Raw genomic sequence first — 27,979 nt, 5'->3', positions numbered from 1 at the left:
TAAAGTACAAAATCTACTGGCCTCTTTATCTTGACAATAGACAGAATTTTCAGTCCCATGTTTTCCCTGCATTAGAGACTTTAAAACCAAAACAAAATATATTAGAAAAGGAAGACTGTATTTCCTTACATTGTCTCTTCTTGGTATGTCGCTACAGCCATTCCCTCAATTTTTCTTTTCTACCTTCTGTCTTTTCTTCATTTCTCCTTCCAGTCTTTCCTGACATCTGTTCATAAGCATTGAGGAAGCTCATGTGTATGGGAAATTGGTAATCACAGCCTGAACCTCTGATTAACCACCTGAGGCAAGTGTCAGGTCAGCTGCAGAAGCACCTCTCCTACATTTCCTATCTTATATAGGACATCACAGTAACTAGCCATTGCTGCCACTAAGGAAGATGTGAAGTATCATGTTTCTAATTATGTAAACATATGTGTGTAGTAAATTCACTCAAGTTTCAGGAAATCTGTACTGTTATTAAATATGCAACCCAGGGCCTTGGTTTCCTTTTTATTTTTAATCTACAGCAGTTCTACAATTTAAAATAGGTAAGAGGGACTTTTAAGACAGCTACACTTGTAATTTCATAATTACTTTTTTAATCTTAGCATGCAGTATAAAAAATGTGCAGGCATATTTTATAAACTGATTTTATAAACCACACTAGCTAATCATGCCAGACAGTAATATGAAATTTCAGAAAGTATTATTAGTTGGAGCTTTAGCAAAGTATTACTATCTTACCCTGGATGAATAAAAGCAGAAGACTTGAAAGTTTTGTTATTTCATCTCTTCAGTCTGCCCAGGCTTCGGACTGGTTATCCTGCATATCACACAGTAAAACAGGCAAGCCATTCTAGTCCAACTTACTGCTTTAAAGCAGGGCCAACTTGACATCTAGTTACTCCAGACCAGCTAAATCTGAACAGTGTCTGGGCATGGAGATTCCACAGCCCTGTCATACACCTGCTCCTGTGCTGCATTACTTTCACAATGAGTGAACGCATGTCCCTTTCTGACATACCAGTTCATACCTTCCCATGTCCAGTTCTTATTTTCCTAGCTGTAGTTTTACTTGTAACTTTCACCTAAAAGAAAAGCTTCAGCTAATACATGATACACGGAGAATAAAATCAATTACAACAATTTTATTTCTGTTGATAATTATACTGGAATTATTCATGTTTAATATTTCAAGGAAATATTTTAGTTTCAGCTTAAAATATTTCTAAGTGTCTTTGTGTCTTTTCCTTACTGTTTCAAGCTCACATTTATTTATTGTATTTATTTAAAGATATTTTTACAGAATAAGTTGATGAACCCTATTGATGTGGCCACTGAAGAAGACTGTTCAAATGTTTCGCCTGGAAGTACAAGGAAGGAATAACTTCAGAAGACTGATTATGAGGGGAAAAAAGGAAAAAAACAAAAAAAAAAAACCAAAACCAAAAGTTGGCTGTTCTAACTACAGTCCAGTAGAGGGAAACACAAACTCAAGAAAACTAACTCTAACCACTTGGATATGTTTTCACCCATCAAATCTGACTTATGTGCCCCCAGATAAACTAGATCCAGTAAGACGTGCTAAGATATGTCATCTTCTATCCTGTATATTCTATGTATATAGACAGCTAGAAGTGACTTCTGCACACATCTTTCACCTTTAAATGCATCACTCAAACATAAGTCACTGTGGCACTACGTGCTTGTTTTAAAACCATTTCTGCAAAAAAGAAACAGAATGAACAAACACAACAGGAAAGCTCTAAGAATAATTCTCACTCATCAGTTCAGTGCCATCTCCATCCTGAACACTCTTTCTATGCAAAAGAGAAGTGCAATGTCAGGTGAATCAGGAACAATGAATAACTTTATCTCATAACTTGTGCAGACATTAGAACACCTGCATAAATGCAGGCTTAAGGGCAGAATGCAGAGGCTGGGAGAACTTGCTGTCATGTAAAGATAAGAAAGTAGAACAGATGCCTTAGCGCAATACCAGCAGAAACCAGTCTGGGCTGCAACAACCCCCTGAACATAACAAGTTCACAGTGAGGATGACTACTAGTCTTCATCCAGCAACCACCAGATAGGGCCCAGAAACCCTCCCCACATTTTATGACACATGCTCATAAGGGTAGGTCAACATGTTAAAAAGACATGACCCTCTGGACAAAGGTATTCCTTAAGTTTGGATTCCTATCTCTGAATAAAGCTTTGGGGATGCACTCATAAGCCTGGTGGGCACCACAGAGTGCACAGCCATAAAACAATGTATCAGCCCTGAAGGCACCAAAACCACAATTCTTGGCACAGGACAGAGACCATCAATCTGTCTCAAAGTTAACCAGATAAGGCCCTGGCACAGTGACCATACTGGGTATGACATTTACAGTCTGGAATAAAATGGGTCACTGTACTGTCAGGAAAGAGAAGCGGCAGAAAAAGTGATTTATGCCTTTAAACATATAGTCATTTCTATCTTCAATGTGCATATTTGGTGGGAGTGATCCCCCATTCATCCAGTGCTGTAATAAAGAGAATATCTGCTTGACATAACTCACTGTCTTGTCAAGTTACTTAGTTGGTTTTTTTGGCTTCAAATTGGCAAGCCAGGCAGGAGTGTCTCTGCTTGACCCACTGAAAGGAGGCCCACCAGCAGCTTGTCCAGGAGGGACTCCAACTCTCAAGTGGATCACTGTAGGAGCAGACAAAATGCTCTGGATAAAGGTATTCCCTAAGTCTATCTTTCTCTGGTTCTATTTGGTTCTGTTCTTTGGTAAAGTGGTAAAGGCCTTGGGGAAAGGCACTCTTGCATTGGGTTAGGCAATGCAGAGTGCATGGCAGAAAGACTGTGTATCAGTCCTGAAGGCACCAAACTGGTAATTTGTTTCAGCATGAATGGGAACTGTGACTGCTTAAAAGTTAACAAGGCCCTGCCACAGTAGCCATGGTAGGGAGGACACTTACAGTCACTTAGATTTTACTGCCATGTAGGGTTTGGCAGGAAAGTTATGAGCAGGAGGAGTAAAAGTCTGAACCAGTTTTCGTTTTCTTGGTTATAGGAACAGTATTAGTTTGATTCATGGGTTTTGAAGGGAGTGGGCTAAACTGTTTTGATGGTATATGAATGTGTAATTATTAATTGAGGAACAGAGATGAGAGCAAGGAAATTGGGAAGAATATCAGCTGTTACTGTTGCAGCACTAGAACAGGGCCTGAAGACCCAGAGATGCCCTCAAGGAAGAAGTAGGGGGGCCTGTAAGGGCCAATGCAGTACACTGGCATATACATTCACTATATTTCAAGGTCTCATTGATATCTGCTAATGCCCCTTTGGGCATGCTCAGTGGTATTTAGGGTAGTCGAGTGCCCACCTACTTCTTGCCCCATTTTCACCACCAGCTTCATCACCGAAATCTTTGACTCACTTCCATGCACTCCTCCCCAGTTTGGAAGATTTCCATTGCTTATTAGGCCATAGTGAGCCAATTTTAAAAACAACGTGTGTGGAACCCCATTAAAACATTAAAACATTAAAGCTAAAATGGAAAGTTTTGTTAAACTAATACATTGGTATTTAATGTACTAATCCCTATTGCTAAGCAAACCAGTCTATATCAATCCCTCCTTTTCTTTTTGAAGATCATAGTGTTTGTATTCTAATCCTCAACACTCTTGACTTTTCATATTTAAGAATACATCCTCAGCACTGAATCACGCAACAAGCAAGGATACATACAGCAACTACACACACTATCTCTACAAATGACTTCTTTAGCCAGTCCAGTTCAGGAAGCTAGGAAGTCATTTTGAGTAAAATGTTAGTTAAATTCTAGCTTACATAATCTTGGCTTATTTTATGCAGTCTATCAATTTGACACCATATATATCTGTCTGTATTCTACCATCTATTCATGACTGCTGAGATGTTTACTATAGGCTTCTCCAATTCTGCAACTCCTGAAGAGGGAATTAAGCACCTGACAAATGAGTGAAAACTACTAGGTCATTCTATTAGTGGATTAAGGACTTCTCTCTTGACACTGGAGGGTACCTGGGCCTCTGTTTTCCCAATTAACTATTACTATCATCCTTGGTATTACTATTCCTAGAGTACAAGTTCTGGTCCACCACGGGGGTAATACTTTCCAAGCTCAATCTCCGCATAGCCAGTACCACCCTTTCCCTGTAGCTGACACCCAATATTTATCCCCATTTTTTCCCAGAATACTTACTTGTCATATGCATTGTCCATTTACAGTGCAGGTATTTCCCTACTGGAGCCTTCCCTACTTGACTAGTCCTTGCATCTGTCAGACAAGCAGTATCATTCATAGGCTACGTTCCTGCAATCCATGTTTCTGATTCTTCATGCTTATCTGCAAAGTATGCTACAGATTTGTTAACAAATACTGTGTCCCAACTCTATTTTGGTAGTGGTCATCCTCATAACGGGTATGGGGTTGTCTCATATTTTGACAGTTCTGAGCATATCCATCAAGAACTAGAATTGCAAGCATCAGCCACCTTTTTCATAAGTTTCATGTGCTTACTTTGATCCCATGCATTCAACTGATAAGCATATGTAAGCATACTTCATCAGTAGTATTTGATATGGTCCTTTCCACTTCTCCCGTAGCGGTTCGGAGCTCTAAGTCCGTAAGTACACACATTAACCGAGTTGGAACAAACATGCTATGACTTCCAGAGGTGTTGGTGCCACTGAAACCACAAACCTGTGGATAGAGATAAGGCTTTCCCCAAAGAGATGATGTATTCTCTTAGTTTTAGTTCACCTAATTGGTTTGCATTAATGGTCTTCCATACATAGTTTCATAAGGACTAATTTTCTCTTTAGCATGTTGTTTTATCAGAACATATAGTAAGATGAGAGGCTGAGCCTCAGGCCTTTTCAAGTCAGTTTCTTAGCAGATTTTACTCATTTGCTGTTTTAAGTTTGATTCATTTTTTTCCATCTTTCCACTAGACTGCAGCCTTTAAAGAGCATGTAAATCTCAAGCTATTCCAATGATTTTTCCTAAGTTTTGAACAATATCAGCTACAAAATGGGAACCTCTATCTGAAGATATTCCTGTTGATACCCCAAATCTAGATGTAACATTTCTTAGCATTATCTTTACTACTTCCCTTGGTTCACTGGTGTGACAGGGATCAGCCTCTGGTCATCCTGAAAAAGCATCAACCAATACCAGTAAATACCTGTAGCCAGCTTGTCACGGGAGCTCAGGAAACTCTACCTGCCAATAATTTCCTGGGCTGTGTCCTCTCCTTCTGATTTCAGGAGACTGTCTCTTTGCATTCTATGGATTATATTTCAGGCATACTTCACACTTTGCACATCATGCTTTTCCCAATTTCTCCCATTCACGCACTTAAAATTTGAATCTAAAGATTACTGATGATGGCATCTGATCCCCAGCATATAGTCTGATTATTATTCTCTACTGTTTTCCTCGTTACTGGTAGGGGAACTATTATTCGGTTGCTTGGAGTTGCCCACCATCTTGCTTTGTTTTCCTCAGCTTTTAGCAAGGAAGTTAATCTTTCATTTTATGTCCAGTACTCTGTTTAAGAGTTTAAACATGGGCTTTCTAACTTGAGGACTCCGAAGGACTTCAACATTCCAGTGTCCACACTAGGTTTTCCACTTTTCCTTTTAAGACTTTGTGTGGCCATTTAGCAAGTTAAAATACTCTAGCAAAGGCTCCAAGCTCTATAGTTCTGAAGAACATTTTGTCTTACCAGTGCTGTTCCCGGCTTCAGATGGATAGTTACCATTGCTGGTTCGGCTCATCTCGGTGGTCTACATGTCTCTGATGATTCGATCCACAGTATTATGGCATTTTCCAAGTCTTCTGGTAATGTCTGGTCAGTAGGGAATTATCTCTGCAACATAAGAACTTGAGCGTCCACAGTTTTATTTTCTGAAGTATGCATTTTGACTTGTCCTTTACCAAATGTGATTTGGTTTAAAGGAGATTTAAAGTCTCCCTGTTAATGGCACTAAGCAATTAGGCATATACAGAAATTGGTATGTACACAGTTTTCCTATTTTAATGGATGGAAGAATGGCCACACTCCAGCTTTCCTGGTGGCTCCAATTATTGATGTTGTCTGATCATTTAACTGCCCCTTACATGTATCAATAACTGAATACATTGCACCTTTATCTACAAGAAATTTTACATCTGCACTCTCTAGCATTACTGTAACCAGGGGTTTGGCTTCGGTCTCACCCCTGGTCCCCTTCATTCCGTATTTATTGCCATTGTATCCACAGCTTTTGAGTGATGCGGTTCTGATCTTCTGTATCTTTGCTGCTGTTTTTTGGGGGACAATCCTATCGCCTGTGCCCAAATCTCTAACATTTTCTACACTTATCAGGTTTTAGTACTGAGATTTCTGGCATAATATTCTCTCTTCTGGGTTCCAGCATTGCTATTATACCTCTGTATTTATTTATTTTTAATTTATTTATGTTTTCCCCCTCGTAATCCCCCTTTCAGTTCCCTCCAGTATGGCCAATGCCAATAATCTTCCGTCTCTATCCTTCTCCTTTCTTTGCTTTCCTCTCCATTCCCTCCCATGCCTTCCTCTCCCAAGCCTAGCTTTTTTTCTTTTTCTTTTTCTCTCTCAGTGCTCTGAGAGCCATCTGAGGGGGATGGCACAGTGTTTTCTTGTTCCAGTACTCATCTATTTTGGCCTAATGCAAACTGCTACCTATCACAACAATCTAAATACACTTGAATCTAAATACACTTCACATTGGACAATTGTCCCTCCTCAAATTACTATGTGATTGAGTGCCAGCTCTCTCAAGGCATGGTTGCTCACTGAATTCCTCCAGGGAAATTCATAACCAATATAATCCAGCAAGATGGGTACTTCACTTCTTTTTTCACAGACCCGAGTTTTTCACCAGTAATTGCAATGATTTCTCATAATCCACCTATTATTACAATTTTCAACAAGTTTCCTCTGCAATTTCCACAGCTAACTCCACCACGTCTGGAATGTCTGGAATGTGTGAATTTCCTTCACACACCATAACACACACACTGCTGCAGCTACAAAAGTAAAAACCAAAGTATAACACAGACTGCAGATACACCACATACACACATCACAGAAAGAGAAAAGAAATAAAAAGCTTGCTGCTGCTGCAGTAATACTCACATACCCATATTCACATACAAAATCACAATGCCAGCAACCATAATGCGACACAATTATCAATAAACCAAGCATACTTGGTAAATGTAGACCTGGAAAACGTAGAACCTGGAGGGTCTTGAATCTTTCAAGTACCCCTTTTAAGAGGGACTTGAACCCTGTTTCTCTCAGGGGAATGGTCTCAAGAACCCCCTCACCATCTTACTTCCAGGAAACACAGAACTCAGAGGGTCTTGAATCTCTCCAGTACCTCCCTGAAAAGGGATGTGAACCCTGCTTCCCTTGGAGGGCTGGTCTCAAGCTCCCCCTCACTGTGCTACTTCCAGGAAACACGGAACCTGCCACACAGTTGGGATGTCTCTCTGCTTGCATGTGGGGGGACCTACCTGGGAATCCCTTTACCCTCACCCTCTCTATGTGATACGGACTTCTCTCACACTTTACTGGAGGCAATAAAAATGAGTGCCTTACCACATTCCAGGCAACTTGTGGCTGGTTCTGATGGAGCAGGTATTTGGGGGAGCTCCTGGAGAATCACTCAGTATGCGTGCTGAACAGAGGCCACTCTGGTCCTTTGGTCCATGAGATTTCAATCCCACTGTCCCATCTGGGTTGCTAAAATTGTCATCTGAAATCCAGGAAGAAAACTCTCTAACTCTCTTTGTGGTGTTAGAAAGCAACATTCCTTTATTCCTCATGATGTGCATCAGGCAACTTGACAAGCAAGCATATCCTCTCAGAGTTCAGGTTCTTCTTGTGAGGCAAAATCATTGAGGCAGAAGATAAAAGTATTCCATTATGTCCCCAGTGCAAAGTTATTAAGGAAAAATAAGACTGTTCACCCACTAAAGCTAAAATGGAAAGTTTCAGAACTATCACTTACCAATTACTTCTGTTAAACTAACACACTGGTACTTATAATGTACTAATCCATGTTGCTAAGCAAACCGATCTATATCACCCCAAGGTGGTTGGCCACAATGTACTATAAGAACAATCCCCTAGGATCCATTACAACTGACAAAGTTGCAAGAGAGATACAGAAGAGAAAAACAGAATACTTGTGGAAAGTGTGCTTAAGTGATGGAGACCATATTATGGAGAGTTGGGATGAAGCAAATAGCTACACTCAGGTCCATGAGTCTTCTAAAATTTAAGACCTGGGTCTGTAGATACACCTCACTCTATCGTCAGCCATGTAGCTTACAGGGCTGTGGGAATAGGCCCCATGGAGTGAAGAGAAACCCTTGGAATTCCCATTAAATTTCTAAGTGAGCTCCTCACAGCCTTCACAAAAGCCACTTGCAAATAAGCATTACAGGAAGGAGGGGCCCATGACGTGCCATTATCTGCTCTATTAGATTTAACAATGCTTAAACCATTAATTAGAGGAGCCCAAACTACCCTTAAATCACCTCCAGCAGCAAAATGGGATGTGATCAAGAGACACAGAACATAATTCATTACAAGATAACACAGAACACCTTTAATGAACTCGCTACATGGGAAGAATTAATGCATGGCATTTTTAACTACAATCATGAAATGGACTGGGAGGATGTACTAGCAGACAAAGTTTAAAGCTCTGGGGTGGATATCATAAGGTGAGATCTGCGGAACAGGGAACAGAGTTACCCAGAGTTACCAAAAGGAAATACATTCGAAAATGTCCTAACAGGATCTCAAGGATGGAGAACTGATTTAAGGAAAAAGGCAATTAGCTCTGGGTACTCCAGAGCTATGTAATGCATAGTCAGCCTACTAGCACTATCTTGGGTCTGACTGAAGCGTTCCAGAAATGACACAGGCATAGTGATACAGGTTGAGTAGTAACAGAAAAAAGGAATGTACATCAGCTCCTTCAACACCAGTTCAGAGAAAGGGAGATAATCCCTTCATTTCCTAAGAGAAAAACTGAAGGGCATAAAGCAAAAAAACAAAAAACAAATAAACCACAACCAACCAACCAACTAATGGCTGGCTGTCAATTGGGTCTGCTCATCTGGCAAGCAGAGACATATCAATGGATAAACTACGATGGCTCATATATATGGAGACCAATCAGTCCTCAAAGACATAGACCTGGGAGCCCAAATTTCAATACCAACAAAGCAAGATGCTGAGAAGTGTAATCTGGGTGGCAGAGGGTTAAGATTGCTGTTGTGAATGGATCGAGTGCTGTTGTCAAACCACTAGGGTCAACTTATAACTCCCAGGTGAGAAATGTGCATAATCTACTCACTTTGCAATTAAAGACCATCATGAAAATATTTTAGGATTCAATATCTTCAGTGGGTGAATCTAATGCCTGCCAAAAGGCAGCATACATATGATCTTTTGGCTCAAATAACAATCTTGAACCCCAAAGGAGCAGGGGTGCTGCAGTGTCTACAGTTTGCACAGCCCCTGCACTCCCTGAATCTAAGATCACTAATGTACTGCAATACTCTATTACTATAATAATATGATACTATATACTCTATTACTACTGCAGTATGAAATGCAATTTCTGAAGTTACAGCAAACTGAGAGAAAAGACAAATTATCTCCAGAACTCGCTCCCCATATAACTTGACTGTCTGGCCAGTCTGGAAAGCATATGGGAAGTAGTGATTAGCAATCAATTATCAGCACCTAAATGCTAATACAGCCCCTATAGCTGCTGCCATCCCAAACATTGCCAACTTAACAGCTACTCTGTAAGCAGCCATAGATGACAGCTTTACGTATAAAGGACATGTTCTTCATGGTTCCCTTGTAGGAAGAAGCTAAACAAAAGTTTGCTTTCACCTGGGAGAGAATACAAGATATTTTTAACGGACTCACACAGGGGTATAAGCTTTCTCCTATAGTTGCTTATGCTGGACTCGTTGAACTTTTATACACAATCACACTTCCTCAGGATGATATATAGGATGATATTCTAATTGCAGGGACTTTAAAGTGGCAGCAGCAGTATAGCAAGCACTAGACAAAGCAGGAATTGAGATTCCACCTGGAAAATGTAAGGGACCAAGTAAAGAAGTAAAAACTTTAGGCATTTGGTGGATAATAGTACAGTGATTCCCGCAGATACTCTATGGAAAATTGTAGAGCTCAATCAAGGAAGAAATTACAACAGCTGATGGGAACTTTGGGGTATTAGAAGAAACGTACCTGGATTTTCTATCACTTCCCATGTATTATACTCACTCTTACAGAAAGGCAAGCCATGGGAGTGGAAATAAGAGCATAGAGAAGCAGTTAAAAATAAATCAGTCACTAGGCCAACACAACACTGCCATAGCTGAATGGGGTTTTGCTGAACATGATGCTTTCTGTAACCCGTTCCAAACTGGCCCCAGTGAGACAAAAAAGTCTTTATTGTTTTGTTCAACCACATTTAAAGAAACAGAACAACAATATTGTGAATGGGAAAAAAAGACGTCTGTCTTTAGTCTGAGCAGTTAAGCAAGTTGAGAAAACATATCAGGAACAGCCTGTACAAATCAGAATGGAAGCAATCCTGAATGGGACCACTCCCCTAGAAGGAACAGCACAAAAACACGCCATCCAGAAATTAGTTGAAAGACACAGTAAAGTTCCCAAATTTCAGATGCATATAAACACGTATCTTCAGCATTACAGCTACCTTTTAAGCCTTCAGCAATTACAGTGCACCTTTCTGAGGGCACAGCAACAGAAAACATTTGGTTTACAGATGCCTCAACCAATAGAGAAAATGGCAAATGGCAATATAAAGCTGCTGCATTGGAAAACAAAACAGAACATAATGGTGGAAGGGAAGATGATTTGATGAGTAGTTCTGATACCTAGAGCTTGAGACAACCTAGAGATAAAAAGAGTGATAAACCAAGTGGTACAGAGGGGGAAAGAACGGGTTGGAGAATCGAGGCAATAAAACAAAATGACCAGAAAAACAAAAAAGATTGTGACTAAAGTACAGCTGTCTGCTTAAATCTTGCACAACTGGGAATGCCCAAGTTACAGAGGTTTTCAAAGGCTTATAACAAACATACATTATCTTAACAAAGAATCCCCAATATGTTAATAGAGGTACAGCTCTGTCTTTTTCTAGCAGTCACCAATGTTATCAGGAAGGAATTATTTTCCTTGAAAGCCTCACAAAAGACTTGTACTCTCAGCAACATGACTGATAAAATCGAAGGCCTGATCAAAGGCTTCCAAGGCATTTGGGAGAACTGCTAATAGAAAAGTTTTCAGAATTCTTAGGAATTAAATCTCTGAAGGAATCGAATGCTAACGTAATGGAAAATATCCAACAGGTTGTGGCTCAGCTATATAAAAACTGCAAGATCAACAGACTTCTGAAGTTAACCAGCATTTGAAGAAAGGCTGTTACAGAAGACACCAAGAAGAACTGCAAACTCTCATGAATTAGAACACATAACTTTTATTCAGAGCTTGATGTTAGTGAGCTGGTGTTCATTACGACTGTTAATCCGAGTCTGGACATCATCCCATTCTATATTGCTGTTGGTTAATCCTTTATTTGCTCCATTATGGAGGGGACATTATCAAGAAACAGGTGTCCACAGAAGAGGGAGAATACAGCTCCTGCGGATGAAAAAAAAAACAAACAAAAAACAAAGAAACCAACCCTAAAGAAATCACCTACACGTTAGTTACATTCCCCCAAAATGAGTAACAGAAATTCAAGCAGTCATCATAAAAAAGTTCTCTTCAACTAACATCTACCCAGCTTCCTTGATAGTCGCATTACGGATGCACCAAGGAGTAAGCCACGGGTACCAAATTCATCTTCTGACCTTGGAAAAGGCCTTTCCAGACCAAGGAGCACGATGCAGTGTTCTAAAGGTGAAATCTGGTTACTGTTACCTTTCTTGCAGGCAGAGGAGCTCAGTCTCCGTAACTGTCGATCCAGGATCTTTCAGAAGCAGTACATTCCTGTGGAAATATTTTATGTGGAGGAAAAAACGTGCAAAAGTTTAGCAAAATAAAACTGCAGCTTTTCCTGTCTACTATCTCATGAGATAATACTTTCATATTTGTTATTCAGTAAACAAGCATTTCCACTCAGGCACGCACAAAAATTCCTACATGCTACAGTTGCGCTACTCCTCCCATATGTTGCTGTTAGGATGGGTGGGGAAAGCAACAAATATTTGTGTTGTTACTGTTGACCTTCTGATTGTTAGATTAATGGGAAAATATAAACACTATAATCCTTTGTCTAAGATGTCACAGTTTTATTCATATTCTACAAGATTCTTAATGCTTTAAGCAAAACAATGAGAATCAGCAGAAGGCTTTGAAAGTTGCTATTCCATAAGCAAGAATGAGCACAATCTGTAAAATCATATTTTAAGCAACGTTAAAATTAATTTCTGGGGAATGCAATGAATTTTCCACCAATCTTCCCAAAAAAGTTAACTGTCAAACGCTACAAAGAACTAGTACTGTATTTCTTCCAAGAAAATCTTTGAGTAACACGTAGGAAATGTGATTAGAAATATCAAATTATGAGCTAATTAGAATTTCTTTAACAAATTTGAAGAAAATATAGTATTTTTTAGACATTAATACAAAACCACAAAGCTCTCCCTCCAGAAGACCCAACCACCACATGCCTGAAGGTATTACAACTGTATCCTATAGCTGCTGATTCACAAACATACATACAAATGTATGTATACAAATGCTGAGATGCAAGAAGCAGGTGTGGCTGAAAAGAAAAAGCACTGGAAACATGAACACATTACAGGTCTGCAAAATTATCTAGAAAGCAAAATTAAAGACATAAATCACACACTCAACTACATCAGTGAAATTGAATATCACACCACTGATGTACATAGAGCAATTCCATGTTTTTCTTAGCACAACTGAGCAAAACTTGGCACTGAAATGATTCCTCCCACGTTAAACCTCAGATGCAACATATGGAAGCGTTGATAAGTTCACTATGTTCCAGAAAAATATATACTAACAGTAAAAAATATAGATTACTTAATGATAATAGTAATTAATGTACATACTAAGGCTGTTCCAAAAGTAATGCCTCCTATTTTATTATGTTGGCCCACAACATCAGAGGAGGATGTTGGTAGTATGCAGCAGAGACGGAACCTTCCTGCCAATATTCCACAACATTCTGTCATCGTGGAACAGATGGCAGCAGAGTGGCAGTCCGACAAAATGACATTTAACATGGAAGTGCATATGAAGCAGAAGTGTAGAACTGAATTCCTCCATGCAGAGAAAGTCACGCCCACTGACAATGCTTGCTGCACATTACGGAGATCAAACTGGGGCTGTTAGCACAGTGGGGCAGTGGGTAGTGCTTTTCAGCAGAGCCAATAGCGACATAAAAGACAAGTCGCATTCTGGACAGCCATGCTCAGCTGTCACACCACAAAATGAAGTGCATCTAGATCTGTTCATCTACATGAATCAAAATACTATGAACAGAGAACTTGTACAGAACCAAATACGATTTTCAATGCACTGGAAACAATGGTGGTAACATTGGAATATTGCCGAGTTTGTGCCAGGTGGGTCCCACAGATGCTCACATAGGAGCAGAAAAAACACCATATGCAAGTTTGTCAGGATCTGTTGAACCAATACTATGCTAAAGGTGACTGTTTTCTAGATCACACCATTACTGGTGATGAGATGTGCTGCCACCCACCATGAGCTGGAATCAAAGCTGCAGTCCATGAAGTGGCAACATGCAAATTCCTCATTGAACAAAGTTCAAGATGCACAGTCTTTTGGGATAAGAAAGAGGTGATCTTCCCAGATTTCCCAGAAACTGGACAGACTACTGATGGTGACTATGTTGAAAAAACAGCATTTTAAAGCTGAGAATTTGCTCTATCAGTTAGTGTTACCGTGCTCTTTACATCCATTGTGGTTTCCTTGGAAATAAACAGGAGACATTCCTTTTAGAACAACCTATGTTAAAAAAGCATCTGAAATGAGCACTAAATCTTTACACATCATGGGAAATAAAATAGCACAACAGGAATATTGGGAGCCTGTATGAAGTCATGTATTCCAACTATGTAATATTTCTCACTGTGTATAAAGCTCCTCTACACTTCAAGTAAAAAAACTTGAAATTCTCACCACCTTTAAAGTGAAACCACAGAATAAGGAAAGGAGTTATCAGAGAAGGATAATGTGTACAAGTTCTTAGATCAGTGAAGATAACTGCCTCTATCATTGAAGACAAGTGCATTCCTCATCCTTCATAAATAGAAAAAAACAGCCCCCCTTGTATTCTTCTCTGGATTCTCCTCTGCTGAATTTGGAAATTAAGGTATTACAGGAATCTACATGAGAAGACTTCTACCCTGTCCTCATTTTTGTTTCATCTGAGTAAAGCAAAGGACAGTGACAGATTTCTTAAAGGTCAACATGTAGAACAAAAGGAAATAAAGAAGTAGAATTTTATCTAAATTACACTGCTAAAAAAAATCATTCGAGAAGTTTGATCAAAATGGACTAAAAGGGAAAATGAGAGGAAGGCAGACAAGTTACCAAACTTATGAAGGTTACAATAAGACCAGAAAAAGAGTCAATTTACCTGACAACAGGGCGATTTTAGATGTCACCAAACTGCCACGTTTACCATGTTACCCACTTGCATTACTGAGAGGACAAGTTTAGGAAGGAACATTCTCAAGGATTTTTCTTAAGTTCTCATTCTTGCCATCAGAAAGGGGAGAAGGAAAGGTTTTCTCTGGATTACTTTGACTTTTTTGGTTCCTGAAAATTTTTGCAGAGAACAGTAAGAAAGTGCACTGTTAGAAAATATAAATAAATTATAAAAAAAGAAAAAAAAAGAAAAAAAGAAAAAAAACAAAGGAGGGAGATTAAGTCACACAGAATAAAGCAACAACAAAACCCATCCAAAATTCATGCATCAAATTTCTGCCATCAATTAAAATGAATAAATAAAATATTTTCAACTAAAAACAGAAATATGGGAGGCTTGGAGATTCCAACAGCAAGATCCACCGTCAGAATATTCCAAAAGTCACCCACTAAACAAAGAAAGAAAATCTGGCTTATAAATACTGCAGTTTATAACACTTTATGAAGGTTTATGAAACCTTCAGTGTTCATTTTAAAGCAACTCCTATAACAGTGAAAAATTCAAAAATTAAAAAAGACAGTAGCAACAGAGGTTACCTGTCTGAGCACCTACAACTCCACAGAGAGAACAGAAGTGGGTCGTTTATCCTGCACCAGCCATAACGCCCATAAACCTTCTCAAAAAGAGTGAGCCGTGAGATTATTGTACATGCAAACTGTTTTCATGAAGTCTTTCTAGAGCCCATAGAGTCACTTATATATTTAACTGACAGATACCCACAACAAAAGGGAGACAAGATTTAGCAAATGTCACTGATGTCATGTGTTGGATTTTGAATTCCAGTATAACTCCTTAAGAAGTACCCTTTGCATCTGAAGTACACTGGTGCTCCAGAGGATACTTCCTGAATAAGTATCTTGCATGAAAGATAGCTCACAAAGTGGAAGAAAATGTACAAATAGCGACCACTAGTTCAGAACAAGAAGCTTCAACAGTCCACATACTCATCAAGCATTGACCTTCTATTATTGCATTATGAATGATGTGCTGTAACATTGAATTAGGTATTTTTTTTATCAAACACACTAAAGCATGAAATACAAAGCTTAAGATACAGTCCATACATTGACATAGCAAGACATCAATTAGAAACATGTTAAATTGAACATAAGAAAGTCTCCACTGTTACAAATAAAAAGAAAAAATAATAATCAGATGTAGTGTAGGATACTTAAGTTGTATTTAGTGTAAGATATTTAAGCAAGAGAGTTTCTAACTGGCTCTTTCAAAATTAAGAAATACAGAAATATTTCTATCACTATAAGGTGTATTAACACTATTATAATCTGGCTGTATATTCATTACTTTATCCAGCATAAAATTCCAAACTCAAATACGCAGGTAGTTTTAATGCAACTGTATGAAACTTTAGCATGTGTTTTTCAGCATACGGAAATGAAGGAAATACAGCATATAAAGCTGAGGTCTGTAAGTTCACCTTCAATGGGAAATATTGGCCTGGTTACAACGGGCCACACTTGAATACATTTTTTTACTTAAGTAATAGGAAGAACCTCCCTCCACACCCCATATCATTTTGTACATTTCACTATTTCAAGAAGCAACGGATAAATAGCAAGTAAGTACATCAGATGAGTGTGTCCATTTGTACCAGTAAACCTTCAAGTAGGGTTTTCATATGCAATATCAATAACCTATGTATAAACAAACATATTTGACGTTTCAAATATTGCTTCCTTTCCTGATCACTATGCAAAGACTTATCTCCAAAATTGCTTTGGAAGCACCAACCACAGAGGAGTATCTTACCACAAAGGAACCAAACTGTAAGTCTCTCAACCCACTGTTTGTCAAAATAAAAAACCTCATGGTTATTTACTACATCTATTTTATTATGTTAAATGTTACCTGGATATTCTGAAAGGGTGAGAGAAATGTAAAGTTACTGTGTAACACAACATTTCTCCACAAAATAGAACAGAGCCTTAAAAGACAGCCCAGATTGTTCAGTTATTTGTTCTTTTGCCTTAATGATACTGTTGCAACAGAACTCCTACTATACCAGCTAGCATATGCTGGCTCCCTGCTTCTATTCCACATGTGCTTTTCAGCCAATGCTGAAAATGTGAAGACTGACCCATCACCTTCAAAATGAGTGCAAGCACATACCAATAAAAAATAATAAAAGAACCAACATTCAAAATTCCCCTTAGATAAACACACAAGGGGAAGAGAGTTTCTGAAAGACAGTGTACTGCTCAGTGACCAGAATATCAGCTTTCTTTTGTGTTCTTTGTTTCTGCAGCTTTTCATAGAAGTTAAAGACATTTATATTCTTCGGATACAACCTGTGCACTAGAAGGCTTAGGAAGAGAAGATTTGAAAATATCCAGACTGCTGAAGCCCCTTTTGTTGCTGGACCAGCTAGCCCGCTTCTCCTGCTTAACACCACAAGTCAACCTTACACTTGATTTTAATAATAATATTTAATTCTACCAAAAAAAAAAAAAAGAAAAGAAAAGAAAAGAAAGAAAGAAAAAAAAAAAGCCATTTTATTACATTCCTTTCAAAATTTAAAAAATAAAATAAAATATTTAAAAAAAAAGAACTGTACAAAGAAGCATGATCAAACCTCCACGAAAGCAGGTTAATACTGTTCTGTTTATTGCCTCTTGAAGACTCTCTGCATAGTGTCCATGAGTTGTGTTTAAGGTCCAAGTGAAGATAAAACAGCAGAGCAGCACAGAGGTGAATAGGGGCCGCAAAGGTGGGCAGTGCAGAGCCTCAGAGGGTACATGAGACATGCTTCATTAAAGTATCCAGGAAACAGCAGCATTGCACACACACAACCCCCCTCCAAACAAACCCTATTTTCACAAGATTGTTTTTCAATTGTAAACGTTTTACTTTGTGTACTTAAAAAAGAGGCTTATCTTTATGTATATATAAATATATATATAGTTCCAGGGCTTTATGATCCCAGAAAACTGGGAATGGAATGAGAACAGAGAAAGGAGAAGGTGGAAGAAAAAGAGGAAGGGAACACAGGGACTGAACAACTGACTCAGTATCTCTGTTCTGGTTATGTGTTACCCAGAACATCTCAAGGCTAATGAGAAAATGCACAGCCAGAACAACTTAGAAAAATCAGGTAGCGTAGAAAAAAAAAAATTAGGATCTAAATAGACAAAACCCAAAATGAAATGAAGCGAAGCAAATGCGCGTTCACAAACTCACACAAGTGTGTGCGTTCACACCACAGACACATAAGAGTACAGAATCAATTTGTTAAATGTTTATGGACCTCGGTTATACTTGTTATTATCATTATTATTATTCTGACTGAGCTCTCTTCCCTTTTTTTTTTCCTCTTTTTTTTTTTTTTTTTTTAATTAATTTGTTGCACATTTGCTGAAGAATTGAGAACTTCTCAATTTGGATTTCTGACAACATCAGCTTTTAAATATTCTCAGTGGGGAACGAGTAAGCCTTTTAAGTATTGTATGAACTGCAACTTTATTCTAATGTACCTCTAGATTTCTAATCACTTTTCGCTTCTCCACGCCTTATGACATTTTGCTCCCATAAAAAGCAAAAAAAAAAAAAAAAAAAAAACCAACTAAAACCCCCCCACTCAAAAAAAAAAAACCAAAAAAAACAACAAAAAAAAAAACCACCAAAACAAACTAAAAAACCCATAGTACAGACTTCAACTCGGTGTTTTCTTAACAAATAGTCTGCAGTGTTTTCACTTTGGCCACTGTTAAAGATGCAGGCATAGAGAAGGGAGTGTTGGATGTGTATTAAAAAAAAAAAAAAGGGAACATTAACATTGCAGATCTCTCTCAAAACGACTAAAACACTAACAAATACAAGCCAATGCACACTGTTTTTTTTAAACTAGTGTAATTTCTTTTCACATTGGATTAAACATTATTTTGTATACCAAACATTACAGTGCTGTTTAACTCCTCCAGTCATGCAAAACTGGTAAAATATGCCACTTCTACCACCAATATAATATGACCAATTCCCCTGCATACCTCCCAAACTCAGGATTTGAAGTGAAAAAAATCTGAGGTACTAGAAATCCTCTTTCAAATGCCTTATAAAGAAAAACAGACACAAATCTGCCAGTTAGTATCAAGATGGCACCAATTTGAAACTTGCACAGAAGCTCACATTAGGGCAACTGACACGCCTCTGTCTCATCATTTGAAGGGCCACATTCTGTAAGGTCTGAAAGAGATGGTTTCAAAACTATGCTGAATTTACCACAAGAGTGGGAACAGTAGGTGTCCAGGAGTTTTAAATACCTGGCATTTAACACCTTCAACTCTCACTGAGAATTAAAGGCAGTCAGCAATTTACAGGATCAGACCTTAGAGAGCAGGAGAGAACTAACTGCTGCATTAATTCACAACAGTTTCTAGAGAGCTGCCAGAGCTTTCTGAAAATCTTCCAGTTAATCATATTTCAGTGCTTTCCTGTGAACACCCATGCACTGCAATATGTTGCAGAACCAAAGCAGCATCCAAATAAAACTCCCATTTAGGCTGCAAATTAAACATCTTCATTACAACAACAGTGCTGAAGAATTATCACAATATTATGTTCTGCAAAAAAATAGAGGCAGCAGTCACAGAACACATGCCTTTTAATCTTGCTCTCTTGATTGATCCTCCTTTCCTCATTTCTCCGAGTTTCTCTAATAAACAGCACTGCAAGTTGGTCTCAAAGAAAATTTTACAAGAGAGTTCTGTTGGTCATCTATTTACACGTAGCATCACTCCACAAGAAGTTTGATCTCATTGGCTAATAGCTGGTTCATGTTGAATAGAGCCCCCGGGAGCTTGGTGAGCAACTCTCTCTCCGTGGTCTCAGGGTCGCTGTCGACAGAGCTGGAGCTAGCACTCATATTGTCGACAACGGCACTAGCTGGAGGGCCCAGCTCTGGCTCACTAGTCTCGCTTGCCGTGGACACCACAGAGAGTAAGGACATGCGCCGCGTCAAGCGACCGGGGGTTAGGAGAGAAGCGGCATAGTCCGCTATGATACCAGCTACATCTAGATTACAAGCCTTGTCAAAGGCAATGAAACCTACATTTGCATTGGCCTCACAGACGTAGAATGAACCGTCGTCCTTCATCAGTAGGTCAATGCCACACACGTCCATCCCCAAGATGTTGGACACTTGGATTGCCAGCTGCTTGCCTTGTTCACTCAGTGAGCACATCATACCTACACCACCTGGAAAAAAGTGAGAAAAACCTCAGTGTCTAAACTGGACAAGGGTGACCAACATACTTCTAGTCTAGCTGGTGTACCTCAGTTGAAGAACCAAAGCAAGCCTGCAAGCATAGTGCGGAGAACAACTCAAAAAAGCAACCTTCTTGTCACAACTGCTAATAACTTGAAATCCAGCAGGACTTCAAAAGATTCTGTGAAAGGCAAGTCAAGACTATGGCTTGTTTAGAAAAGCAGCAATAAAAACAGTGAAGATGTCATTATATATTTTCGTTATCTTTGGGGAATTAAAAATATGACTAAACAAATCATCTTTGTTTCTTCCTCTAGGATAGAGGCTTTCTATATATACCCTTGTGTCCTCCTTTAAGGTAGAGGTTTGCTATATGTATTTGTAAGTTATCACAATAAATCATCCAGAAAAATTAAACCTAATGTTCTTGATGAGAATACAGATCTGCCAAATGTAATTGTGGGGGAAGAGGGTTAAGGACATTTTCATTTGCTTGTGTCTCTCTCAGCTTGCTGCGATAAGTTACTGTCTCTAACAAAAGAATTCTGGAACACTGCCTGTACTTCAGCTGGTCTAGTACACAGGCCATCATGTAAGTACTAAATTACACAAACTTCAGCTATCACATCGCTTAAGTTTAAAAATATAAAACAATGCTAAAAACATTTAGCAGAAAAATCTTTCAGGCTGTATTTCCCCAGCATCAGATACAAGTAACTAAAATCTGTAATGCATTTTGACTTACTAAAACTGCCCTGGACATTAAGCACAGATAACACAAAATAAAACTTTCAGCTTATTGCAACTGGGTTTGTCCTTTTTCTGGATTCAAAAATATTGATTAGAGCTATAACCAAAGATTTTCTTACCAAGTGAGCAGTTACTCTGCATTCTCCCATCTGTAGAGCAACGGAGCATGGTGCCCACCACACGGCCTCCTACTACAATGACACGGACATCCTTGCCATGGGACTCTTTCACATATTTTTGAAATAGGTATGGGGCATCATGACGGATCAAATGGCTCAGGTCTGCCAAATGGTGCTTGTCTCGTGCCAGGAACACAGCTTTGCCTGTATAAGAAAAGGATGGATTGTAGAATTGGAAGAAGCTACTAATTTGTGCTGAGTCAATGACTCAACACAGAGAAGTAAAAACTCAGACCACTGTGTTGCTCATTCTCACATGCACTATCTGTCGTTTATATGCATTTACAAATTCCTCTGTGGACGTTAGCAATGCAGTGCTTCAGTGCCTTTAAGCGTTCAAGTACCAAAAGAATAAGAGAAGCCATGAGAAGAGTGAGAGAATGAGAGAAAAAGGGGAAAAAAAATACTACAAAAGCAGTAGATATTTAATTAGACCCACAGCCCACATATTTGATGCAGCAAAAATCACTTACATGAAACTGCTAAACAACAGCCTTTTAGGAGCACTCAGGTGACTAGTGTGTTATTGCAAAGCTGCTTCACTACTAGGAAGCTGCTGAAAGCTGCTCTTCCCAGTACTCGAGGTTTAGCAGTGAAGCAACTTAGTTCAGAGCAAAACTCTACACTCCAAATTATCCAAGATAAATTTAGCTGAACATTCCACAAAACATAAAAGTAAATGGTATGCACTGTAATTTGGAAAAAAAACCTCTTTAACTCTTCGGAAATTATTGGCTTTTCTGCCAGCAAACTTAGCAAAGATTTGTTTTAAGTTCAGACATCCTTCATCCTTCATTTCTACAGTACACCAAAGACTTCTCTGTTCTTTTCCTATTTTACTAGTACAAATGAAAAGCATTCAAGGAAGACTCCATCACTTCCATCTCTTTTCTAGTCTTACAAGAAGTCATCCATTTCCATCTTTAGCTACTTCTCCCATCTCCCAATTTGTTAATGACTCGTTCGGGTCACATTAAACATATGTTTTGCAATAAGGCTACACTGATTTTTTTTATGGCAGAATTGTCACTGAGTTATGTTGCAATGTTAATGTTAAAATACGATTTATAAACTGCCTATTCTAAGAAAACAGAAATGCAACTGTAGCAGACCTAACAGAAATATTATGCTAAGAATTATAGCAAGTGCTTCAAAGCTTAACTGGAGAAGCCTCTGCTTTCTCGGTGTTTAAGTTCTGCACAGCATAAAATGCTGCTTGATGAACATGGAATCTCTTATAAGTGCAGTGCAGCAAAATCTTCCACATGATCTCTCCCATGCCAACTTAAGCTCTCCTACAGGCAGTTACTCCTACTGTATTCCTAAAACTGGACAGAATTAATGATGCTTTGGAGGAAAACTACTTACATCACCACAAAATCTTGGCAAAATAAAAATAGGACATTTGAAACAGCACCAAACTGCAGAAAACTGGCTTAGGTGAGCATGACTTTCATTCATTAAACAACACTTGTGGACACAGTTGTCTCATTTTTAAACACCATTTGAAAATAGCCCATCTTAAATTAATTTGAAGAAGCTTTCCCAACTCTCTTAACATGAAAGTGCAGGCACTGTGATAAATTTGCATTAAAATGTATGGTACGTGAAGTACATAAAATTTTCTAAACAAGATTACAGAATTAATTGATGCTTTAGGATCCTCTGGAGGTCATCTAGTCCCATCACTTACTCAAACAGGGGCACCTACAGCAGACTGCCCAAGACCATGTCCAGATGGCTTTTGAGCGTCTTCATGGAAGTAACTCCACAACCAATTTGGACAACTTGTCCCAGTGCTCAGTCATCCACACACCATGCAAGTACTTCCTGGCATTTAGAGGGAGTATTGTGCGTTCTAGTTTGTGTACACCAATGCTCAGCCTGGCATTGGACACCAGTGAGAAGAGCTTGGCTCTTTCCTCTTGACATTCTCCCTTTAGATAATTGTAGACTTGGTGAAATCCCCTCTGAGCCTCCTCTACTCTAGGCTCAATGGTTCCTCATCTTCCCAGTCTACCCTCATAGAAGAGTGCTCCAATTCCTTGATCATCTTCATGGCCCCTCTACTGGACTTCAGTAGCTCCATGTCCCTCTTGTTCTGAGAGCCCAACACTAGATTCAGCACCCCAGGTGCAGCCTTTCCAGCGCTGAGTAGATGGGAAAGGTCACTTCCCTTTACCTGCTGGCAATACTTTCCCTAATGCAGCCTAGGATGCACTAGCCTTAAGCAGAGATTCATACGAATTCTAGCTAAAAATGGAAAAGAAGGTCAATAGCTACAAACTCTACAATTATTTCTAGATCTTAACAAGAAGCAATGTCAAGGCAAACTCAATGCAGTTCCTCAGTTACTCCACATTTGTGAAATTCAGCTTGCTGAAAAGTCAAATTCCCACATCACAGATTCCAAAGGTCTGCAAGCACTTTAAGTTGTACAAATAGGTGTTACTGCCAAAATCTTCTACTGCAGCAGCCTTTTGCTCTCAGTCTTACACTACGTCAGTGCAGAATTTGTGCAAATACATGGTAATTCAAGCAAGTAATTAATCCAAATAAACAAAACCAGTCTAGATTTAGCTAATAATCGTTCCTGAATTAATTTACTAAATGGCTACATCATCTTTCAGAAGAGATGCACCAGAACAACTGTGTGGGAATAAACAGGCACAGTAAGAAGCAAAAAGTAGAGTAGGTTTCTATTAGTTTAAGGTAATTCCTGGTTTATGTGCTTAAATATCAGTTTCAGACTCTTCTAGTATTACTCAAAGTGGATTAAAAACAGCTTGATCTCCTATATAAATTACCTCTAAAACTGATTCCAAACCTTTTTACTTTAATAGATTACTCTCTACCATTAAAATGAATTTATGTAGTATTTTAGATTTAACACTTAAACAAAAGACTATAACAGAAAAATTTCACGTGAATCTGCCGCACTACCACAGGTACTGTCAGATTTAAAATAATAATAATAATTAAAAAATAAAATAATATAGATTCAGTTTGACAAACTGCATACGAGATTATAATTAAATCAGAATCCTAACTATAGAAAAAGCCATTTAGAAAGAAAAGTCAAATTAAGGTTTGTTGAACTTAAATTTCATTTCTTATGTCTGTTTAGAAACATCCCTAAAATCCAGGTAGGCACTTCTCTATATCCCTGGAGGTAGGCCTCCATCATTACAATTCAAAGCTCTCCTTGCAAAAGTCACTAACGTACTGTTTCCCAGTATTGCAGACTATTAAGCATTCAGAATTTGGAGGCTAGCAGAACTTAGAAGTACTGCAAAAAAAAAAAAAAAAAAAAAGTTCAATACCTAATAGAAAACCCCTTGACAACACAAGATCTCAAATACTGCTCAGAATACTCCCTGCCTTCACCTCTGACCTCAGACCCACCTCGGTGACCCCGTGTGTTCTTCACCACCATAGGGAACTCCAGCACTTCTGCCTCATCAATCATTTTGGCAAAATTCTCATGACCACCTGGTAAAAGAAAACCAATAATATTATATGCCACCAACCTGGTATTTAATTGTGACACACTTCTCTCATTCTTCCAACTTTGACAATGCAGAGGAAAAAAAAATAACAGTTCAGAAAAATTTGATCAGAATTTTGAGGTGTTTGTGCATTACTAATTTCTACTCCCTTTAGAATGTAAGACAACTTGACAATCATAGAACACCTTAGGTTGGAAGAGACCTTGAAGATTCAGTTCCAGACAACCTGCTGTGGACAGGATTGCCAACCCCTAGATCAGGCTGTATGGGGCCCCATTCAACCTGCCCTGAATGCCTCCAAGGCTTCCTTGAGCAGCCTGTGCCAGTGCCTCACCACTCTCTGAGTTCAGAATTTAATCCTAACATCTAATCTAAACCTCTTTTAGATTAACAAATTTTTGATAATGACAATGGCCATTCATCACAACCCCAAAAAGCTCAATCCAGTCTTTCAAATCTGAATGCCCTGATTCCTCCATCTTCTTGTTCCTGTTTAGCTCTTCATCATCTGAATTTTCTATCAGGAAAATAGCACAGACAACACCAGGAACAGTTCCATCCAAACTATTCACCAGACAAACAGCATGGAATACAAAGTCAAGGCGTAATCCTAACAGCAATAACAATTCAAATCTTGTGACTCATTTCCCCTTTTCTAAGGCATCTCTTGCATCTCTTTCTCCCTATTTCTTGAATTACTACTTCCATCTTTTTGTTGCCTTGAATCTGTAAGAATCTTAGAGAGTAACATTTAACATTTATGATTGATACTTTAATTTTATTTGAGTTTTTTGTTTCACAGGAGGTTGACCACAGTACAAAAAATTAGATAACTAAGCAAATGAAGGGATGAGACTCCTCTAAAACCATGTGCAGTAAAGCACAGAAGTTAAGCCAGGACACTGGTCAGAAAGCCAGAAGCAACCAGCACTACTCCACCACAGATTTTAATGCATGCCATAGAATAACATGTAGTTCAATACACCCTGTTTTTCTTGGCAAAGCCAACTCTCCTTGATAACTTGATACTTGTGTAAAAAAGAAAGGTAACACTTCTGTCAAATTCCAAAGACAAGCATTAAAAGAATTAAGACAGGCAGGGAGTTAAGGAAGAAACAGAGATGATCTCCAACTACACCATCATTCTTGGTTTTCCTTTCCCTGCAATGAATTAAAAACTCATTCCCTTCTTAAAGAGATAGAGCAAGTGTATCTATAAGGAATGGATGTTTCTTTTATCAAGTTTGTGTTTTTGCCGAGCTTTCATTACAAAGGTCTATCAGTGTAACTGCATGAAGGATGGGAAGCATTAGTGCTTTCCTCTAAAGGAAAGGAAGGGTGAGAGGTGCATTCCACATTTTAATGTATTTTAATTAAAGCAAAAATAAAACCACAGTAGCTCAAACAAATGGTTCTCCTAACCTGGCACTCTGTAAGGAACCAAAGGTTCCAGAGGCAGAAACCAGGAACATCAGTAATTAACTGATGGAAAGAAAGCAAACCTCAAAGAACTGTTAACAAGTACTAGAACACATGAGCGTGTCCTATTTCTAGCCTTTCATAACAACTAATATATTTGCAAATGTTTTTACTTATATAGAAGTGCAGCATATTTTCAGATTTTACTAAATGATATCTTCAATATCCTGTGACATTCAGTCCCCCAAGTTTCTGCCTGTTGTTTTAAGCAACTGGAAGACTTCGAAATATTTTAGAAGTAATCAGCAAAGTTAGTTGCTGGGAAGTAGTGTCACAATTAAACTACTTGTCATAAAATATCACAGCTAACCAACAAAGCCAAAACCAGCATCTGACTATCCTATAAAAGGATAAATTCTGCAAGCAACTATTTTGATTACAAAGGCTTACCATACGAAAAGGTGTCTGGCAGGGGAACACCATGACCAGCAAGTTCTTGAAACGTCCAGAACTTATTGACGCAGTTGAGGATGGCCTGGGGACGATTCATTAACCGACAGCCCATCTTCTCTAGATGGCGAAGTACTGTGATATCACTGTCACTCTGGACCCAAGGTGTTGGTACCCTGACGACCACCACCTGGGGGTAAGCAGTAATAAGCTCCCCGTTCACCCGAAGACCTGAAGAAGGAAAACAAAACCATTCCAATCAGGTGCAGGGAGACAAACCCAAAAAAAACACATTACCCTGTATTTGATCATGCTAGACATAAATGGTGAGCATTAGAACAGCACACATCTTGGCAGTCATACTGCTTCATACAGTACCTTTACACTGTATTAGTGCACATAATCCTAGGCCATTTCCCAGTATGAAAAACTTCTTGCTAGGTTGAATTGTCAACCTTCCTCTGCACGTAAGTTGCACACTACAATGACAAGAGCAGTAACAATAACTCAGGAAGCGCCTGCCTCTCACATATGTCTTGCCTAAATGATACTGTTTCTACCTTTCTCAGGCCCACTTGCATTGATTCCTCTGTTTGTGGAACCATGTCACACCATCACCAAAGCAACTGAGGTTAAATATGACCCTTAAAAAAGGAAAGTTTTTAACACATCATTTCAAAATCTGACATATAACGAATAGATACTCAAATAACATTATCAACTAGCATGGCTGCACTAGGTAACACTGAGGAAGGAACTGTAAGGAAAGTCAGCTTCATCACCAAGACCAGTGTCATCACTCTGTCGTGACCTACAGTTTTACAGACAATATAACTGGAAAAAAAAAAAGGAAAAAACATGGAAAGTTGCAAGCACAGAAATATGACAGGATCGGTTGGGAAGACATCAGCTTGATGAGGACTGTCTGGAAGCTGAAAATGGGAAGAGACAAGTATTTTATATTCACTTTTCTTGCTTTAAGACCAACTGATTTGAATGTAAAACACACAGTTCACACTGCTGTCAGCAGCTAAAGGGTTAAAAATGAGGGAAAAAAAAAATGAGCTGAGAAATCACAGTTCATCTGCATTTCTATACCTATGAAAGGTCTTTTCTAACTATTTACACTTAGCCCAAAATAATTACCTGATTAGCTCTATTCCAAAGCCGTTTTCAAATACACCTACCCAATTTGTAGACACACATACTGTCAAGGAAGTATATTTTCTTTAGGTTTTCATTTAAAAGTACATTTGAAGCGATCCTTTAGGGACAAGGGATCCTATGCGTACTTCCTGCTTTCTTTTTCTAACCAGGTTGTATCTTAGAGCTTGCAACAAAAATAATGAAATAAACACTCAAGTCCCTAAATGGAAGTAGAAATATATTGCCCAACCATCAGGAGGGCATAGAGACAAAACAAAGCCATAGCCAATAAAAATCTCTTCCCGCCCCCCAACCCCAACCCAGCACCCATTACCAAAATTGTACAGATATCAGAAAACAAACAGACGGATACTCTGGATGTTAACCTCATTAGCACCAAGCACTGCCGCATTGCAGCTGACGTGATTTGTGTGTTTCAACAAGCAGGCTTCAGACACAC

The 27,979-nt window shown here is 38.7% G+C and overlaps 2 protein-coding genes across 26 annotated transcripts in view; both read right to left on the bottom strand.

The window, feature by feature from the left end:
- Positions 1-7,643, bottom strand: part of LOC107318315 (alpha-2-macroglobulin-like protein 1) — a 37,178-nt gene extending 29,535 nt beyond the window's left edge. For 3 of the 9 annotated variants that reach the window (XM_085544427.1, XM_085544438.1, XM_085544432.1), the window contains exon 1: positions 5,767-5,899. In XM_085544427.1, coding sequence (XP_085400553.1) covers positions 5,767-5,802 — 36 coding nt within the window. In that variant the 5' untranslated portion in view covers positions 5,803-5,899. Of the gene's footprint in view, positions 1-744; positions 4,307-5,766 lie in introns of those variants that run through there. The other 6 variants (XM_032446800.2, XM_085544463.1, XM_085544418.1 and 3 more) reach the window with 5 other exon arrangements.
- The window catches only part of RIMKLB (ribosomal modification protein rimK like family member B), a 53,101-nt gene continuing 30,157 nt past the window's right edge, over positions 5,036-27,979 (bottom strand). For 4 of the 17 annotated variants that reach the window (XM_085544532.1, XM_015872164.3, XM_015872155.3 and 1 more), the window contains 4 exons: positions 26,374-26,604; positions 24,401-24,487; positions 20,936-21,139; positions 17,449-20,056 (listed from right to left, as the gene is read on the bottom strand). In XM_085544532.1, coding sequence (XP_085400658.1) covers positions 19,593-20,056; positions 20,936-21,139; positions 24,401-24,487; positions 26,374-26,604 — 986 coding nt within the window. In that variant the 3' untranslated portion in view covers positions 17,449-19,592. Of the gene's footprint in view, positions 5,925-7,668; positions 7,826-11,591; positions 12,127-13,873; positions 14,140-14,773; positions 14,956-15,381; positions 15,459-15,592; positions 20,057-20,935; positions 21,140-24,400; positions 24,488-26,373; positions 26,605-27,979 lie in introns of those variants that run through there. The other 13 variants (XR_014945124.1, XR_014945129.1, XR_014945123.1 and 10 more) reach the window with 13 other exon arrangements.

Source organism: Coturnix japonica, chromosome 1 (assembly GCF_054131305.1).
Source record: "Coturnix japonica strain WE chromosome 1, WE-NBRP24, whole genome shotgun sequence".
NCBI classification, from domain to species: Eukaryota; Metazoa; Chordata; class Aves; order Galliformes; family Phasianidae; genus Coturnix; species Coturnix japonica.
The sequence above is the reverse complement of the archived record's forward strand: the minus strand, read 5'-3'. Positions and strand labels throughout refer to the sequence as shown.